At 47.7% G+C, this 19,594-nt stretch overlaps 1 protein-coding gene across 4 annotated transcripts in view; it reads right to left on the bottom strand.

Moving 5' to 3' along the window:
- Nucleotides 1–6,819: 6,819 nt before the first annotated feature.
- The window catches only part of fam193a (family with sequence similarity 193 member A), a 334,280-nt gene continuing 321,505 nt past the window's right edge, over nt 6,820–19,594 (bottom strand). For all 4 annotated transcript variants that reach the window (XM_085973735.1, XM_085973887.1, XM_085973783.1 and 1 more), the window contains 3 exons: nt 16,204–17,050; nt 9,816–9,897; nt 6,820–7,835 (listed from right to left, as the gene is read on the bottom strand). In XM_085973735.1, coding sequence (XP_085829861.1) covers nt 7,742–7,835; nt 9,816–9,897; nt 16,204–17,050 — 1,023 coding nt within the window. In that variant the 3' untranslated portion in view covers nt 6,820–7,741. The remainder of the gene's footprint in view (nt 7,836–9,815; nt 9,898–16,203; nt 17,051–19,594) is intronic.

Raw genomic sequence — 19,594 nt, 5'->3', positions numbered from 1 at the left:
GGAAGTTCTCGCTCATGCCAGGCTTTATATTGCTAAGCAGCAGGATAGCACAGCGATGGTCGAGGAGTCATGCTTGGTGGCAGAGAGGCAAGAAGAACGAACTTGCATTTATTTATTGCTTTTTTCACGGCCTCAGGGCGTTCCAATGCGCTTTACAGCCAATGTAGTTTTGAGGTGGAGTCGCTATTGTAATGTAGGAAACGCGGCAGCTAATTTGCGCACAGCAAGGTCCCACAAACAGTAATGTGATAATGACCAGATCATTTGATGTAGGTAGAATTGGGTGTTATCTGCCAGGATGTGCAAGTTTGCCCTATGCCTACAAATGATATTGGCAAGGGACAATACCCAGACAACAAAAAAAGGAGGCCAAGGAATGGAGCCTTGGGGAACACCTGAGGTGACTGCGCATGGATGGAAGAAGACATTACAGGAGATTTCAGATTTCCAGCATCCGCAGTATTTTGCTTTTGTATTACAGATGTGCTGGGGCAGGTAGAAGTGGAACCAAGCTAGGTCAGTGCCAGAGAGGGTGGAATGGCTAACTGCGCAAAATGTTGAAGAGGTCAGGGTGACTTTGACCACGGCAGTCTCTAATGCTGATCAGGATGGAATCCAGATTGAAGAGATTTAAGAAAGGGAGTGATGGGAGAGGTAAGCACAGATCTGGCTGGCAACATGTATGCAGGCTGTAGAGGAGGAGAGGTTCAAGATAAGGCAGCAGAGAGGCTGTGAGTTTTGTTTGAGGTGGGGGATCACAATACTTTACAAGGTTAGAGGAACAAAGCACAATGTGGAGTTCTGTTCGAGAGAGAGCCAGAAGTGGAGGGTGCCCAGAGGAAAGCTGTATGCCCTTAAAGAGGGACTGTGGCAGGAGATGTTAGCAGATGACTAGTGGTGAATGGGTTAATTACAAGATAAAGGGTTGAGAAATGGAAGGTGATTGATATCACCAAAAAAATTAGACAGGAGGTCGAGGGAGACCCAGGGGCCCGGCGGCGGCGGTCGAGGGAGACCCAGGGGCCCGGCGGCGGCGGTCGAGGGAGACCCAGGGGCCCGGCGGCGGCGGTCGAGGGAGACCCAGGGGCCCGGCGGCGGCGGTCGAGGGAGACCCAGGGGCCCGGCGGCGGCGGTCGAGGGAGACCCAGGGGCCCGGCGGCGGCGGTCGAGGGAGACCCAGGGGCCCGGCGGCGGCGGTCGAGGGAGACCCGGCGGCGGCGGTCGAGGGAGACCCAGGGGCCCGGCGGGAGATTGGTAGTTGGTAGGACAGCTCCAGGTTTAAGTTGAGATGTGAAAGGAGCAGCCTCCATTGGAGGGAAAGTGTCCAACAAAAACAGAAAGCTTGTCGCTATGTGTAGCAACATCACAAAAGTATTCATAGAAACATAGAAGATAGCAGGAGTAGGCCATTCGGCCCCTCGAGCCTGCTCCGCCATTCAATGAGATCGTGGCTGATCATCCAAATTCAGTACTGCCTTCTCCCCATATCCCTTGATCCCCTTAGCCTTAAGAAATATATCCAACTCCTTCTTGAATATATTTAATGAACTGGCCTCCACCGCCCTCTGTGGCAGAGAATTCAACAGGTTCACCACTCTCTGGATGAAGAAATTCCTCCTCATCTCAGTCCTAAATGGCTTACCCCTTATCCTGAGGCTGTGACCCCTGGTTCTGGACTCCCCAGCCATTGGGAACATCCTTCCTGCATCTAGTCTGTCCAGGCCTGACAGAATTTTATAGGTTTCGATGAGATGCCCTCTCAATCTTCTAAACTCCAGCGAGTACAAGCCCAATCGACCCAATCTCTACTCATACGTCATTCCTGCCATCCCAGGTATCAGCCTGGTGAATCTTCGCTGAACTCCTTCCATGGCAAGAACATACTTCCTCAGATAAGGCGACCAAAACTGCACACAATACTCAAGGTGTGGTCTCACCAAGGCCCTGTACAACTGCAGCAAGACATCCTTGTTCCTGTACGCGAACCCTCTTGATACGAAGGCCAACATACCATTTGCCTTCTTAACCGCCTGCTGTACCTGCATGCTTACCTTCAGCGACTGGTGCGCAAGAACGCCCAGGTCTCTCTGCACTTCCCCCTTCTCCCAATCTATTGCCATTCAAATAATAATCTGCCTTCCTGTTTTTGCCACCAAAGTGGATAACCTCACATTTATCCACATTATAGTGCATTTGCCATGTTTCTGCCCAATCACCCAACCTGTCCAAATCGTACTGGAGTTTCACGACATCCTCCTCACAGCATACCCCCTCCCCCCCACCCAGCTTTGTGTCGTCTGCAAATTTGGAGATACTACATCCAATTCTCTCGTCCAGATCATTAATATATATTGTGAGCAGCTGGGGTCTAGGACCAATCCTTGCGGTACCCCACTAGTCACTGCCTGCCACTCGGAAAACGACCCATTTATTCCAACTCTTTGCTTTCTGTCTGCCAACCAGTTCTCTATCCAAGTCAATACCTTGCCCCCAATCCCATGTGCCTTAATTTTGCAAGCTAATCTCTTATGTGGGACCTTATCGAAAGCCTACTGAAAGTCCAAATACACCACATCCACTGGTTCTCCCTTATCTATTTTACCAGTGACATCCTGAAAAAAAATTCCAGTAGATTAGTCAAGCACAATTTACCCTTTGTAAATCCATGTTGACTTTGTCCGATCCCGTCACTGCTCTCCAAGTGCTCTGCTATTACATCTTTTATAATGGACTCCAGCATTTTCATCACTACCGATGTCAGGCTTACCGGTCTATAATTCCCCGCTTTTTCTCTGCTACCTTTTTTGAATAGTGGGGTAACATTAGCTACCCTCCAATCCATGGGTACTGTTCCAGAGTCTATCGAGTTCTAGAAGATGACCAGCAATGCATCCATCATCTCCAGGGCCACTTCCTTAAGTACCCTAGGATGTAGATTCAAAATGAGCAAGTTTACTATTCCACTATACAGTAACCGAAGTCATTTTACCTCTAAAATTAGCTATGTCTTTATTGTCTGGACACATGTTTTGCCTGCATAACGGCTCACATTTTAAAATTTTCATCCTTGTTTTCAAATCCCGCCGTGGGCCTGCCCCTCCCTAGCTCTGTAACCTCCTCCAACCCTCCAAGATGTCTGCTCGCCTCCAATTCTGCCCTCTCGCGCATCCCCAATTTTAATTGCTCCACAAAGAGTCGCGACCGTGCCTTCAGCTGCCTGGGCCCTAAAGCTCTGGAATTATCTCCCTAAACCTCTCCGCTCGCCTCCTTTAAAGACGCTCCTTAAAACCTACCTCTTCGACCAAGCTTTCAGTCATCTGTCCTAATATCTCGCGTGGCTGTGTCTAATTCTGTTTGATCACGCTCCTTGGGACGTTGCACTGCGTTAAAGGCGCTATATAAATGCAAGTTATTCTTGGATGGATAGAGGATTGGCTGACTAATAGAAGAGAGTTGGGATAAATGAGTGATTTTTAGGTTGGCAATCTGTAACTAGTGGGGTGCCACAGGGATCAGTGCTGGGGCCTCAACTATTTACAATCTATATTACTGTAATGACTTGGATGAAGGGACCGAGTGTAATGGAGCCAAATTTGCTGATGATACAAAAATAGGTGGAAAAGTAAGTTGTGAGGAGGACACAATGAGTCTGCAAAGGGATATAGATAGGTTAAGTGAGAGGGCAACAATTTGGCAGATGGCGTTTAATGTGGGAAAATGTGAGGTTAACCACTTTGGTAGGAAAAATAAAAAAGCAAAATATTCTTTAAATGGGGAGCAGTTAGAAAATGCTGTGGTACAGAGGGATCTGGGGGTCCTCATACATGAAACACAAGAAGTTAGCATGCAGGTACAGCAAGTAATTAGGAAGGCAAATGGAATGTTGGCCTTTATTGCAAGGGGGATGGAGTATAAAAGTAGGGAAGTCCTGTTACAACTGTACAGGGCGCTGGTGAGACCACACCTGGAGTACTGCGTACAGTTTTGGTCTCCTTATTTAAGGAGGGATATACTTGCATTGGAGGCAGTTCAGAGAAGGTTCACTAGGTTGATTCCGGAGATGAAGGGGTTGTCTTATGAAGAAAGGTTGAGCAGGTTGGGCCTGTACTCATTGGAGTTTAGAAGAATGAAACATACAAGATTCTGAAGGGGCTTGACAGGGTAGATGCAGGGAGGATGTTTTCCCTCGTGGGGTAATCTAGAACTAGGGGGCATAGTTTCAGGATAAGGGGTCGCCCATTTAAAATGGAGATGAGGAGGAATTTCTTCTCAGAGGGTCGTGAATCTTTGGAATTCTCTTCCCCAGAGCTGTGGAGGCGGAGTCACTGAATATATTCAAAGCGGAGATAGACATATATTTGAACTACAGGGGACTTGAGGGTTATGGGGAGCGTGCGGGAAAGTGCAGTTGAGGCCATCAGCCATGATCTTATTGAATGGCGGGTCAGGCTCGAGGGGCCGAATGGCCTACTCCTGCTCCTATTTCTTATGTTCTTATCTGAGATCCAAGAAGGTCCTGTTATAAGTAAGTGTTTAGCTTTTTCTGTGAAAGAGACCACGAACATTCAGAGTTTCAAATATGGTCTTAATCACAGGTTCTGAAGGACTAAGAACACCTGAAGCAGTAAAGAGACCAATTATGGAAACAAGCTGGCAGCAGTAAAGCTCAAGGAGTTAGAGATTCCTTTACAAGCTCATTTGAAATGTGGGGAAACAGTGGAGACAATATGGTTGGCAAAATGGTCTGTGAAACACAATGGAAATGGCTCGGGTCAGCAACTTAGAGAGTCTGCAAATTTTTTTGCCAAACAAAGTAAGCGAGGATTGGTAAAAGAAGCAATGGCGACATGAGGAAAAACATTTTTACGCAGTGAGTGGTTTGGATCTGGAATGCACTGCCTGAAAGTGTGTGGAGGCAGACTCAATTGTGGCTTTTAAAAAGGGAATTGGAGAAGTACCTGAAGGAAAAAAATTTGCACAGCTACAGGGAAAGGGTGGGGGAGTGGGACTAGCTGAAGTGCTCTTGCATATAACCATTCTATGATTCTAGGAACACAAGAGAAAAACAGTAGGGTATTGTAGGTTTTGAACTAGGCAGATAGACCAGAATGGTCTTCTCCAGTCCTAGAATTTAGAGTACAGGAGGCCATTCGGCCCATCACACTTGCATCAGCTCTCTGAAAGAACTATCCATTTAGTCCCATTCCCTTGCCCTTTCCCCATACCTTTTTATATTTTTTCTTTTCAAATATTTATCTACTTCCCTATGAAAAACTATATGGATTCTGCTTCTACCACAGTTTCTGATGGGGTATTCCACGTCCCAACAACTCCCTGCATTAAAAATAAAAGCTTCCCGATCTCCCTCTGTTCCTGTTGATAATCTTCAATTTAAGCCCTCTGGTTACTGACTCACCAACCACTGGAAATATTTTCTCCCAATTTACTTTATCATAGCCTCCCATCATTTTGAGCAACTCTCGAGTCCCACTTTCTCCTCATATCTAAAGCTCCTCATCCCTGGAATCATCTTAATGAGTCTCTTCCGTACCCTCCATGGCCTTGATAACTTCCTGAAAACGGCATCCAAAGCTGGACACGGAATGCTTAACTAATGATTCGTATAGGTTTAGCATTACCTCTTTGCTTTGGCACTCCATTACTCTATTTATACAACATAGGATTCCATACACAGCTTGATACGGTGTCAGCTGTGGCTCAGTAGTTAGCGCTCTCACCTCCGAGTCAGAAGGCTGCGCCATTCCAGAGACTTGAGCACAAAATTGAGGCGGACACTCCAGTGCAGTACTGAGGGGGTGCTGCACTGTTGAAGGTACCGTCTTTCGGGTGAGATGTTAAACCGAAGACCCGTCTACCCGCCAAAGTGAACGTAAAAGATCCCACGGGACTATTTCGAAGAAGAGCAGGGGAGTTGTCTCCAGTGCCCAGACCAATATTTATCCCTCAACCAACATCAATAAAAGCAGGAACAACAGAAAATGCTGGAAAAACTCAGCAGGCCAGGCAACATCCGTGGAGAGAAAATAGTCAACGTTTCGGGTGAACCCTTTGTCAAGGCTAAAGAAGCACAGGGAATGAAATAGATTAAGAGGCCAGGCTGGGAGTGAACAAAAGAAGTGAAGAGACATTAAGAGGTATTCAAAACCAGACGAGGTGGTGATAGGACTAGTGGAGACAAAAGACGGCTCTAGATTAGGTGTGAAATGTGCTGGCAGAATGGGAGACAGCTGCCATGTGGGAGAGAGAAAAAGGGGTTGGGGGGGGGGGAGGGCCAAAACAAAGGTGTGGATAAAAAATATAAGTAAAAATGTAATGGGGGCCGAGGTTATGATCTGAAATTGTTGAACTCGATATCGAGTCCGGAAGGCTGTAAAGTGCCTAATCGGAAGATGAGGTGCTGTTCCTCGATAAAAGCAGATCTGGTCATTATCACATTGCTGGTTGTGGGAGCTTGCCGAGTGCAAATTTCCTGCCATGTTTCCTACATTACAACAGTGACTACACTTCAAAAAATACTTCACTGGCTGCAAGCGCTTTGAGACATCCTGAGGTCTTGTGAAAGATGCTATATAAATGCAAATCTTTCTTTTATCAGACTTGCTGTTCCACTTTTACAGGTTTGTGTATCTGAACCCCCAAGTCTCTTTGCTTCTCCATTCCTTTTAAAGTTTTACCGTTTTCTGTACATGTCCTCTCTTCGATCTTCCTCCTGTACGTTCTTAAGAAATGCAAGAATATAAAGGACATTTCGACTGAGAGAAAAAGGCAAGTCAGACATTCACCTTTCTGCCATACTACTGTATTCCATCTTTCAAAAAGAAAGACATGATTTTTTTTAATATTACTTAACAATATGTTAAAAAAGTAGCCAGTTTAGGCTTCAGTGTTAATACAATTATACACTCTATAACAGGTCGATAGTGTGAGCATTGTTCTTTTGAATTCATTCTGCAAGTATTCTTACACAAGCTGGCTACAAGTCAGAAGTCAAACACAATATAGCGTAACCTTGTACACTTTAAACAGTGAATGTGTGAAGGAGTACTGGAGGCAACTGGGTTTTCACTGCCCAGTTCAGTATGAGCATTTCCTTCGTTCAAACCGTCTCGTCAGGGGAATGCTGGAGCAAGGAAGAGTAAAAATCGACAAAGTCCATTCCCTTGTCAGTAGTCGGACTGTATGTACAGTGCTGAATGCAAGACGGGAATAAAAAGTTGCGGCAGATTGATGCAAAGGAGGGAACAAACAGGTTGACCTGTGCCCGAGCAGAAACTTGGGCAGAACACTGGGGGCCGTGAGGGGCAGAAGAGCCAGAGACGGAAGGTTGTTTGAGCTCCAACCCGAGCAGGTTATGGCTACTGTCGAACAAGTCCCACTCACAGACTACAAACACACAAGCAAACAAACAAAAAAAAAAAAATCAGGTAAGGAGAAAGTAGATTAACACAGCCAGCCAACTCGCTCTCTGAAAACTGCAAGGACGTCATGGGGCCAAGGCGCCCTGCACCTATCCCAGTGCAGAACCACACACAGCAGTGGGGGAGATGGGATGGTGGGGGCAGGGGGGGTGGGGAAGGATGTCCGGGGTGGGGGGGCAGTAAAGGCAAGGCAGTTCCAGATCAACAACCTGGTTAGCTCTCAGCGCAGCAGAGTACTGTATATCCAAGTGAGAATATTCAGTGGAGTCACAGTCGGTTCCTGCGGGGAACTTCTCATCTGATCAGTGAGCAGCAAAGGTGGTTTTCTTCAAGCTGAAGTTGGACCAGTTGATGGAGAGTCTTTGCCTGGTTTGCCGGGCTGAATCTAAGCAGAACCTGGGGAGGAAAAGGAGAGTGTGACAAGTGCCAGGCAAACACAGAGACATCCGCAACCAACCGCTGGCCGATTAAATGGAAGACACTAGAACTGCTTGGTGTGAATCGGCCATTTGGAACGACTGTCCGCGGGTTAAACCTCAACAGCTTGGCGTCCCCCTCTCCTTCTGCCCCGACTCTTAGCTGGGCTATGGTCCAGGGGTGGCCATCACTCTCTCGGTTCCTTCACCCGTGGGACGTTTGCTCATGAGCCTCGACAGCGAGTGCCAGCAGGCCTTTCAATAAGGAAGGGAGGGGACCTCAGATCCAAGCCCAATCCTATTCCCAAGCCACATCTTTCGACGAGGAATCGCTGGATAGTTATCAGGAGCGTGCACACTGTCCAATTTCCTCCTCCAGACCCAGGGACGATGATCAGTACCCGCAATGGCACCCTGTGCGAGTTCAGGTGACTCAGTGCATACTAGGGATCAAACTGGGACCGTCTTGGTCCACATAGCTCCGTTACACACGAGATGAACCCTTTAGAGGCACCTCCTAATTTTATTTTAAATTGGAACTTTACAATAAATTAAATTTGAGAGTTAACTGTGTGAGCCACTGTCTGTATAGCAAAGTTCAAGGATTAATACTGTGCAAGAAGCACTCACATTCGGTATAGGTTTCTTTTCTTTTAACATTTTCATAGAGCCATACAAGTTTACATCATGAGGAGGCCTTTCTGACCATCGTGTCTGGGCTGGTTCTTTGCTAGAGCAATCCAAAACTAATCCTTGCTCTCTCTCCTCATAGCTCAGTATTCTCCTCTACTTTAAATGTTTAATCCACTCTTCCCTTAAAAGATGCAATGGTTTCTGCCTTAACTACGCCCTGTGGCAAAGCATCGAACGCTCCAACAATCCGCTATGTAAATAAATTGCTTCTAACCTCTCTCCTCAGTCTCGATGGCTATTTTAAACTTGATGACCCCTTGTCGCGGAATCCCCAGTCGGAGGAGTCTTTCCCTTTCACTCTATCAAAGCCCTTTTCAATTTTAAACACGTCAATTAAAATCTCCTACAACAGCAAAATACTGCGGATGCTGGAAATCTGAAATAACAGAAAATGCTGGAAGCACTCAGCAGGCCAGGCAGCATCCGTGGAGAGAGAAATAGAGTTAACGTTTCAGGTCTGGGACCCTTAGAAGTTTGATGAGTCAAATTTAGATGCTGTATTTAGGATTTTGGACACGAGAAGGGCCAGTTAAAATAACAGAGACTGCAAAATCTCGACTCCTAGCTAGATTTAGCACATTGTTGGAACACGAGCAGATGAAGTGCTCAGTGCTTTTCAGGGGTCATATTTTGGAGATTAATTAGTAAACGACTGTTTGACGCAGTCTTGGAATACAACATTTTCACAGTACCTTTTTTTATTAGTTATGCCCAGTCTGATACAGAGTTCACAGACCTGGATCCGGGCTTTATCCCTGGACTGTGTTGAGCTAGCTCTCACATGCAATGGCAGTAGGGATACTACAATTAGCCAACGTAAAATAAAGCAAACAGGGCCCCCTATTTCTGCTTGCTATCTAGTGATCTGTGCAGGTTGGTGAGCGTGTGTGTGAATGTGGGAGAGGACCTCATGGTCAAACAGCCCACCGACAAGGCTGGCACATGACAGTAACATTCCCGCTAAGCAGCGCAGCTGTCTGGAGGTCCCGTGCAGCCTGGGACCGGCTTTCTAAAATGGGAGATTTTGCGCGTGTGCGAGATTTTGAATTAAAGGGACCGTGCACCCAAAAGAAAATTAAGGGGAATATTGCATTGCACCCACATCCCAAGAACAGAAAAAAAACAGGCACCTGTCCCAGTGCCCTTGAAACCTGTACACGTGATACAAGTTCCTCTTTGTTAAGGGGTTAAAGGTTACAGCACACCCAGCCACGTACACAGCAATATCACTACTGATAGATTTCAAACCGGCAACATCCCACATTACCTCTTAAAGTATTCCACTTCCCGCTCGGTCTCATCCATCTCCACACTGTCCAAATCGATGTCTTTAGGTAGGAACACATCATCTATTTAAAAAAATATATAAAACTTGCTCAATTGAGTCATTCAAATGCAAATTTGAGATTTCTTTCAGAAAATGGTATTTTGGGACCCAGCGTGTGAGTAACTTGAGACATGATATGTGGTGAGTGCAGCACCAAGTGAGAACAGGTGACTTTGGACCGATGGTTCCCAAAGTTTCCACCACTGGGGGGGTTTTCCTCACCTCATTTTTTCTGGGTCTGTTGCAGACTAATAGACAGAGATTGATTGCCACGATTAATCAACAACTCCATTATCATTGCATCACGCATCGACCAGAATGGTTAGATGGACCTCGACCTTTTACCATCTAGCAATTCCCAGGTTGCTCCAATTACAAGCAAATGTAGCTTACATAAACTGCGACACATTACTGGCTTATGAATATTACATTCCATCGACTGAACAGGTAGGACAATGTTTTTCCTAGCTGAGTTTCTTCAGCTTGTGGTAGGGCGGTCTATTGTAGAAAATGTAATTCCCGTCTCAGAATAGTTTTGCAAACAAACTCGGCAAGTGCATTTAAATCAACGCTGAATCACCAAGGTAAAGCCTCAACATAATCTTTTTAGAAGCAGTCAGCCAATACGCCTTTACCTGTCAGACGACCCACATTGTGTTTCTATTTCAAATGAGAAAGAACAGGGGTGAAATCTGAAGGACTTTTTCCACACAAAGGGTAGTGTAAATGCGGAACTCGCTCCCCCAAACACTGTGGATGCTGGATCAATTGAAGCTTTCAAGCCGGAGGTCAATAACTTTTTGTTAGGTGAGGGCATCAATGGAGTTGAGGTGCAGGTCAGCCATGCTCTGACTTGAATGGTGGAACGGATTTGAGGGACAGAACAGCCTACTGCTCCTGTTCCCTTGTTCCTACACCCAGATCATTCATTATGATCACTGGGACACTGAAAACCACTGGTATCGTATCGCTGTAAAGCTCTTCTCCCAAACCCTAGCCTGGGTAACCAACTTGGGCTCCCAGGATGGATCAGCTGGTTAAAGCAGTGTTAGAGCCACACGGACCAAGAAGTGCTCAGCTTTAAAAAAAAATTTGTTCATGGGATGTGGGCGTCGCTGGCAAGGCCAGCATTTATTGCCCATTGGTAATTACCCTTGAGAAGGTGGTGGTGAGCCGCCTTCTTGAACTGCTGCAGTCCGTGTGGTGAAGGTACTCCCACAGCGCTGTTACACTTCTTTGTAGACATTTGGTACAACTGAATGGCTTGCTCGGCCATTCCAGAGGGCAGCTAAAAGTCAACCACATTGCTGTGGGTCTGGAGTCACAGATAGGCCAGACCAGGTAAGGACGGCAGATTTCCTTCCCTAAAGGACATTAGTGAACCAGATGGGTTTTTAAGACAATCCGATAGTTTCACGGTCACCATTACTGATACTAGCTTTTTATTCCAGATTTATTTAATTAACTGAATTTAAATTCCCCAGCTGCCGTGGTGGGATCTGAACTTTTGTCTCCGGATTATTGGTCCAGGCCTCTGGATTACTAGTCCAATAACGTAACCACAATGCTACTGTACCCAGCGTTGTCCCATTGGTGCCGATTTCAGCCAGGACCATGGGCTTCAGTGCTCCTAGGTTCGAGGGGGGGGGGGGGGGGGGGGAAATCAGCCAGTGTTTCTGCTCCTGATCACCGTCTGCCGATCCCGGCTGGCAGTGAGTGTGTGCCTGGATCGAGCGGGAGACAGAATCCGCTGTAAAAACCCCAGTAATGAAATAGCGTGCCAACTCGCCGTCAAGGCACACAGATGAGAAGTGGCTACTTGAGTGTGGGAGCAGAGGAGGGGGGGAGGGGTCAGTTACCTGTCCAGACATACCCAGCAAGGAGTCTGTACCACCGAGGGAGGGGTGAAGACTGGTGGCAAAAGATAGGGGAAAAACTACCAGTTCCTAAGCAGGTTCTTCAATATTGGCAAACGGAGATGACTCAAGGTCGACACTTGAAAAATACAGCTTAGTTCCACAGAACATCTATTAATACATGAGGTAATTAATTATATAAATTAGTGAATCAGAAAACATGACATCGTGTAGGCTCGAGAGGCATCAAGATCACAGTGACAAAGTTCAACACTGATGGAAAATCTCAACCAATTTTCCCCCCAATGTGGGGACTGTAGTAAAGAATAATGCAGATGGGGAGTGGGGGAGTCCCAGAGGAAAATTAGGATCAGTTAAACGGGCTGAAGTTTAAAATCTCACAAAGAGAAGCAATCGAGTAAATAGACGAGGGCAAAACCAGTTTAAGAAAAGGGCTGATCACCCGGGTGACCGCTTTGCGGAACACCTCCGTTCAGTCCGTAAGGGTGACCCCGAGCTTCCGGTCGCCTGTCATTTTAATTCACCGCTCCATTCCCACTCAGACCTCACCGTCCTCGGGCTCTTGCATTGTTCCACGGAAGCTCAGCGTAAGCTCGAGGAACAGCACCTCATCTTCCGATTAGGCACTTTACAGCCTTCCGGACTCAACATAGAGTTCAACAATTTCAGATCATAACCTCGGCCCCTATTATATTTTTATATATTTTTTATCCACACTTTTGGTTTTGTGCCTTTTCCTTTTTTCCCTCTCTCTCCCACACGGCAGCTGTCTCTCACTCTGCCAGCGCATTTCACACTTCATCTAGAGCCATCCTTTGTCTCTTTACCTGTCCTATTACCATCTCGTCTCGCCTTGATTATCTCTTAATGTCTCTTCTTTCATCCCCTCCCCCATTTCCCAGCCCCCAAACTGCCTTTTGTTTCATTTCCTGCCTTTTCTCTCAGTCCTGACGAAGGGTTTCGACCTGAAACGTTGACTCTGTTTCTCTCTCCACGGATGCTGCCTGGCGTGCGGAGTTTTTCCAGCGTTTTCTCTTGTTATTTAGGGCTGGTCACCCGATGGCTGAAAGAATAGCTCAGCCGTGCAAACTAGGAAAGGCCCAGGCGAGGCCTTGAAACTGACCCCAGCATTTCTGGGTTAGGGAAGGGATATTGGGCCAGGATTCTTGCTTCTGGTCATTTTCCAGCAACACTCCCGAGAAGCGCAGACAGCAGGTGAGGACGGGCAGGCTCGGCTGTGAGGCCCTTCGTGGTTGGTGCAGGAGTGAACATCAGTGGTGGAGGAGAGGAGTAACTTAGTATTGGAGGGGATTTGTGTGTGTGCGTGTGGAAATATAGGGCTGGAGATGATTGATGAAGGATGCAGCAAGGCTATGGAGGAGTTATTTAGAGTCTGATTAGATGCCATGGTGGGAACATTAATGTGGGAAAGTATGAGCTTCAGTGTCCCTGTTAAAATGATAAAAGCAGGCTCTGCAGTAAATGTATCTATCTACTGTAACTAGTCTCTGAGTGCCCTCTTGTGGTCAAAACTTACTGCAGGTTGACAATCTACATTGCTCCCAAACTCGTTCATTACCACCAGCAGGCTGAGGCCTCAAGTCATTGATTATGTGAGAAAGAGTGTGTAAGCGAGGGGAAAGAGCCCGGGGGGAGGGAAGGAGAGGGAGAGAAGAGCGGGAGCAAGGGAAGGAGCCAGGGGGCAGGGGAGTGGGAGTGAGGGAAGGAGCCAGGGGGCGGGAGCGAGGGGGAGGAGCCAGGGGGGTGGGGGAGGAGAAGAGCGGGAGCAAGGGAAGGAGCCGGGGGGAGGAGAAGAGCGGGAGCAAGGGAAGGAGCCAGGGGGCGGGAGCAAGGGGAAGGAGCGAGGGGGAGGGGGAGCGAGGGAAGGAGCGGGGGGCAGGAGCGAAAGAGAGAGTGAAAGAGAGAAAAAAGACATAATGACCCCCCCCACCCCTCCCCCTTATGAGATGGTTTCCCAAAGGATGCAGACCCGATTGCGGTGCTGATCCACTTCCATTGCTGAGCAGGCAGGTGATACTGGTCTGCAAATTCTGTGGGGTGGGGGGAATCTCCCATCTTCCTGCCTCAACTTTGGTAGGAGACTGGCAGAACCTCAGAGAAATGTATCCAACAAGGATATAGCTCATTCCCCCTCGCTCACACGCCCCTGCTCATTCCCTCGCTCCCGCCCACCCCGACCCCCCCTCCTTATCCCGCCCCCCCACAGGACATAGCTGCCAGTCTGGGCCTGCGACAGGTGGAGAGAGAACCAACCCGAGGGGAAAAGCCGACTTGACCTCGTCCTCACCAATCTTCCTGTCGCAGATGCAGCTGTCCATGACAGTATTGGTAGCAGTGACCACCGCACAGTCATTGTGGAGACGAAGTCCCATCTTCACACTGAGAACACCCTCCATCGTGTTGTGTGGCACTACCACCATGCTAAATGGGATAGATTCAGAACAAAGCTAGCAGCGCAAAACTGGGCATCCATGAGGCGTTGTGGGCCATCAGCAGCAGCAAAATTGTATTCCACCACATGGCCCGGCATATTCCTCACTCTACCATTACCATCAAGCCAGGGGACCAACCCTGGTTCAATAAGGAGTGTAGAAGAGCATGCCGGGAGCAGCACCATGCGTACCTAAAAATGAGGTGCCAACCTGGGGAAGCTGCAACACAGGACTACATGCATGCTAAAAAGCAGAAGAAGCATGCTGTAAGACAGGGCTAAGTGATCCCAAAATCAACAGGTCAGATCAAAGCTCTGCAGTCCTGCTACATCCAGTCGTGAATGGTGGTGGACCATTAAACAACTTTTTCTTTTATTCATTTATGGGATATGGGTGTCGCTGGCAAGGCCAGCATTTATTGCCCATCCCTAATTGCCATCGAGAAGGTGGTGGTGAGCCGCCTTGAACCGCTGCAGTCGGTGTGGTGAAGGTACTCCCACGGTGCTGTTAGGGAGGGAGTTCCAGCATTTTGACGATGAAGGATCGGCGATAAACTTTTAAGTCAGGATGGTGTGTGACTTGGAGGCGGTGGTGTACCCATGCGCCTGCTGCCCTTGCCCTTCTAGGTGGAAAAGGTCACGGGTTTACTGATGACTGCACTGTGTTCAGTGCCATTCACAACTCCTCAGATAATGAAGCAGTCCATGTCCGCATGCAACAAGACCTGGACGATGTTCAGGCTTGGGCTGGTAAGTGGCAGGAAACATTTGCGCCACAGAAGTGCCAGGCAATGACCATCTCCAACAAGCGAGAGTCTAACCACCCCTCCTTGACATTCAATGGCATTACCATCACCGAAACCCCCACCATCAACATCCCTGGGGGGGTCACCATTGACCAGAAACTTAACTGGACCAGCAACAAGAGCAGGTCAAAGGCTAGGTATTCTGCGGCGAGTGTCTCACCTCCTGACTCCCCAAAGGCTTTCCACCATCTACAAAACACAAGTCAGGAGTGTGATGGAATACTCTCCATTTGCCTGGATGAGTGCAGTTCCAACAACACTCAACAAGCTCGACACCATCCAGGATAAAGCAGCCTGCTTGATTGGCACCCCATCCACCACCTTAAACATTCACTCCCTCCACCACCGGCGTACCATGGCTGCAGTGTGTACCATCTACAAGATGCACTGCAGCAACTCGCCAAGGCTTCTTCGGCAGCACCTCCCAAACCCACGACCTCTACCACCTAGAAGGACAAGGGCAGCAGGCACATGGGAACACCACCACCTCCAAGTTCCCCTCCAAGTCACACACCATCCTGACTTAGAAGTATATCGCCGATCCTTCATCGTCGCTGGGTCAAAATCCTTGAACACCCTCCCTAACAGCACTGTGGAAGTACCTTCACCACACGCACTGCAGCGGCTCACCACCACCTTCTCAGCAGCGATTAGGGATGGGCAATAAATGCAGGCCTTGCCAGCGACACCCACATCCCATAAACAAATTTAAAAAGATTATTTAAGAATGTCCCTTTTTGCCCCTGGATTCCCCCCACCCCCCTCCCTCTCCCAGGAGATTACATGGCTGCTTGTGGGGTGGGGAGGTGGTGTAGGAAGTTTTTAGTCATGATGCTCCAAACATCACGAGTGTGCGGCAGGCTCGGTGGACCTGCTGGTCTTTTCGTATTTTTTTTTTTTTTTTTTTATAAAAAGTCCATCAGCCGGAAAGACTGACGAGAGGTGTTGGAAGTGATCAAAAGACACTGATGTGCGATTCAGCGGACACTTTTGAGTATCTCTAGACGGGCAGATTTAAGGGCGTTACCCACTATCGATCCAATCTATCCACAGAGTGTTTAACAAAATATTTCTTTTAGCTGCCCTGGGGAGAGTCGCTGTGTGGGGATCACTTGCGTGACTGAGTAATATTACTGGCAAGGCCAATTTGGTCAAAGTATTCTATTATACATTAAAAAAAGATTAAAACTCACCGATGGAGTTGTTCAGCTTGTCGCCTTTCTTCTTCTTGTTTTTCTTGGTCTTTCCTTTGGGCTGGGGTGATTCCGCAGTGTTTTTATTAACTTGTTGCTGATCATTCGAAGGGGCAGATTCGCTCAGCGCCGACACTTTGTCTTCCTTCACGTGGTTGAGCTTCTTCCCGTTGCCGTTGACTCCTTTCTTCTCCTCCTTTCTCTGCTCCGTCACCATTTGGCACTCGGACAGCTTTGGTTTGGGCGTTCCCAGGTCTGCCTGACACTTAGCCGCGGTTTTCTGGTGCACCTCGCAGGGTCTGAAGCCCTCAGCCGGCTTCGGTGGCCGTTCAGTACTCTGTTTGACCGCCTGCGATTTTAACTTCTGCTTGCTGTTTACTTCATTGTGCACCGCTGTGGGGTCCGGGCTGATGTGGGCATCCGGCTGCTTGGCCTTTGCCTCCCGCTGAGATGGAGCCTGGGGAAGTCTGGCGTCCTTGCCGTTTGCTGGCGCCTGCTGTGTCGCGCTAGGTTCTGGCACCGCTCTCTGCTCCTCTTTGCTGTTTGCCTGCGTGGGTGGAGAGTTGGTAGGTTTTGCTATAGTGTCTGGCTGCTGGGATTTGCCGCTATCGTTTACCGGATCCGCAGCAGTTTCCTTTAGCCGTGCATTTTGTAGAAAACACTCGCCTTTATGGGACTCTTTCGTTCTCTCTTTTTTCTTTTTCTTGGCCGATCGGATTTGCTGCAGCTCTTGAAGCCGCTGCAGTTCCCGCTTTAGCCGTTCTTCCTCCTCCCGCTGCCTCTGCTCCTCCAGCAGTTGCAACTGTTCTCGCTCACGGGCTTCGGCTTCAAGACGAGCCTTCTCTTCCTGTTGGAGGAAAACAGCAGTGAGTTTATTGAGCTAAAGCTTTTGTCGCTATTATAAAAAGGTGCGTTACTCACCCAGCGGCGTGCTGGTCCTTACGGGCTTCAAATAGGTTTCTCCCCCCGAGCTAACATGGGTCAAGAATTGGGTTCCGCAAATCTGAGGGGAAAATGTGGCCCAACCCTTCGCTCCCTCATGTGGCTGATTTTTCCAAGCCTTACACTATGTCTACAGCAAATGTCTTGTTGAGGCAGGTATGCTCAGAAACCAGCTTTGACATTAGCTTTTGGGTTTGTCAGGTGATAATTGGGCGGCAGATCGTGCTGCATGGGGCAAGTGTATGAATTCAAAGGGTCCGTTGCATCCCACAAGGCTCAACTTGGTGACCTTTCCCGTTCTTTTCATAGGTGGATGACAAACATTTGCACTTTCACACAGGAAAGTGCCCGACTTATTATCTAATTGATACTGCAAAGCCCGGACGACCCTGGGGAAGCAGAAATACCAAGCGTCATTCAACAGCAGTGACGGGCACTCATTCTGGTTGCAAAACGTAATCCACTTGGATGTAAAACTCTGTCAATCTAATTTGCAAGTGTCAATCTTTCGAACACACGATGAAGCCAATGTCCCTAGAAACTTCTAGAATTCAAAATCCATTTGGAATACTCCATCACATTGTTATAGAAACCGCTTCTCAAAACCCACGGACTTCAAACCGAAGACGTTTGCAGCCCAGATGCGGCCCATTGTCTCCTTATGAGTGCAAGCCAAAACTAATCCCACTGCCCCCGCACTTTTTCCATAGCCCAGTATCTTCCTTTGCTTCAAACATGTATCCAATTTTCCCCTAAAAAGGTGCAATGGCCTCGGCCTCAACCATTCCCATAGGAAAGCATTCCATACTACAACTACCCCTCTGCATAACCAGCCTCTTGAATCAGGTCTTTTGGTTCAAAAATCACATCTCCATATGGAGTATGTGGCTCTGCAAATAGCAAACCATGCTGAGCGGTAACTCAGTATAAACTAAGGGTCGAACCACAAACCTGGCTGGTCTGTTTGGCTCAGCTGTTCAGTGTTTTCATCAGCTCAGCCATCGAGGGAGTTAGGCCAGGTCTCGAAACTAAACTCCTGGCAACCTTCACAATGATAGAGAAAAGGAAGCCAATAGTAAAATATACTTCAAGTGCATCTTCTCGTAATTCCTCGAGCTCTGAATGACTAAACTTTAAATAGGATATGAACAAGTTCCTCCATACAACTGTACACCGGCTCCAATGTGCACTATAACAGATTGACACTTGTAAATTGAAATACAAATAGGGAGAATTTTATGTTCAAATGGGATGCATATTGAAACCAAAAAATTAAGATGCTGAGTACCAATTTATTTCCAGTGGTTTATCGGATACCAAACACACCTTTACCTTGCCAACACTACTGTGTGAACCTAGAGAAATTCTACAACAGAATGACAATCACATTCATAAACTGGCAACTCAGTATTCACCAAAAATAGGGGTGTAGAAACAGGAAGGTTGGGCGGAGGTGACTGAAGGCACAGTCAAAGAGGTAGGTTTTAGAAGGCCGTTGAAGGTTGGGAGCGAGTGGCAAGGTGGAAGGGTTTGGGAAGGGAATGCCAGAGTGCAGGAGTGTGATGGCAGAAGGCTCTGCCACCTAGAGTGTAAGGCAGTCCAGACTCAGAACAGCGATGGGCGCAAGATGGGCCATTGGGTTGAAGGAGGCTGCAGAGAGGGACGAAGTTTGGGTGTACGTGAAAGTTGTTTAGCAGAGATGAGCTTCACCTAAACCATCAAAGCCTTCACAGTAGGGAAGTGGGGGAGATTAAAACAAGATGGGAGAGGACCTAACAGACCAAAAGGAAACAAAATTGACAATAGCAGAAATATCAACAACTTGTATTTATATAGCGCCTTAAACAGAGTAAAATGTCTCAAGGCACTTCACAGGAGTATTAAAAGACAAAACAAATTGACACCGAGCCACATAAGGAGAAATTAGGGCAAGTGACCAAAAACTTGGTCAAAGAGGTAGGTTTTAAGGAGCGTCTTAAAGGAGGAAAGAGATAGCGAGGCGGAGAGGTTTAGGCAGGGAATTCCAAAGCTTAGGGCCTAGGCAACAGAGGGCACGGCCACCAATTGTTGAGCGATTATAATCAGGGATGCTCAAGAGGGCAGAATTAGATATCTCGGGGTGGGGGGGTTGTGGGGCTGAAGGAGATTACAGAGATGGAGAGATTTGAAAACAAGGATGAGAATTTTGAAATCGAGGCGTTGCTTAACCGGGAGCCAATGTAGGTCAGCGAGCACAGGGGTGATGGGTGAACAGGACTTGGTGCGAGTTAGGACACGGGCAGCCGAGATTGAATAAAAAATAATATTTTGAGGGATACAATAAAGTACTGGAGCAATGGGAGAATGTTGCTATTTTTAGCTCCCAAACATGAAATATGGGAGAAACTGTCCGAGAGCTGGGAGGCTAGACAATGTTTCATAAGGATAGGCCCACAATTAAAAAAGATAT

Source organism: Somniosus microcephalus, chromosome 1 (assembly GCF_052327205.1).
Source record: "Somniosus microcephalus isolate GS21.2 chromosome 1, FLI_Smic_1.0, whole genome shotgun sequence".
Lineage (NCBI taxonomy): Eukaryota > Metazoa > Chordata > Chondrichthyes > Squaliformes > Somniosidae > Somniosus > Somniosus microcephalus.
This window is presented reverse-complemented; position numbering and strand designations above follow the sequence as displayed.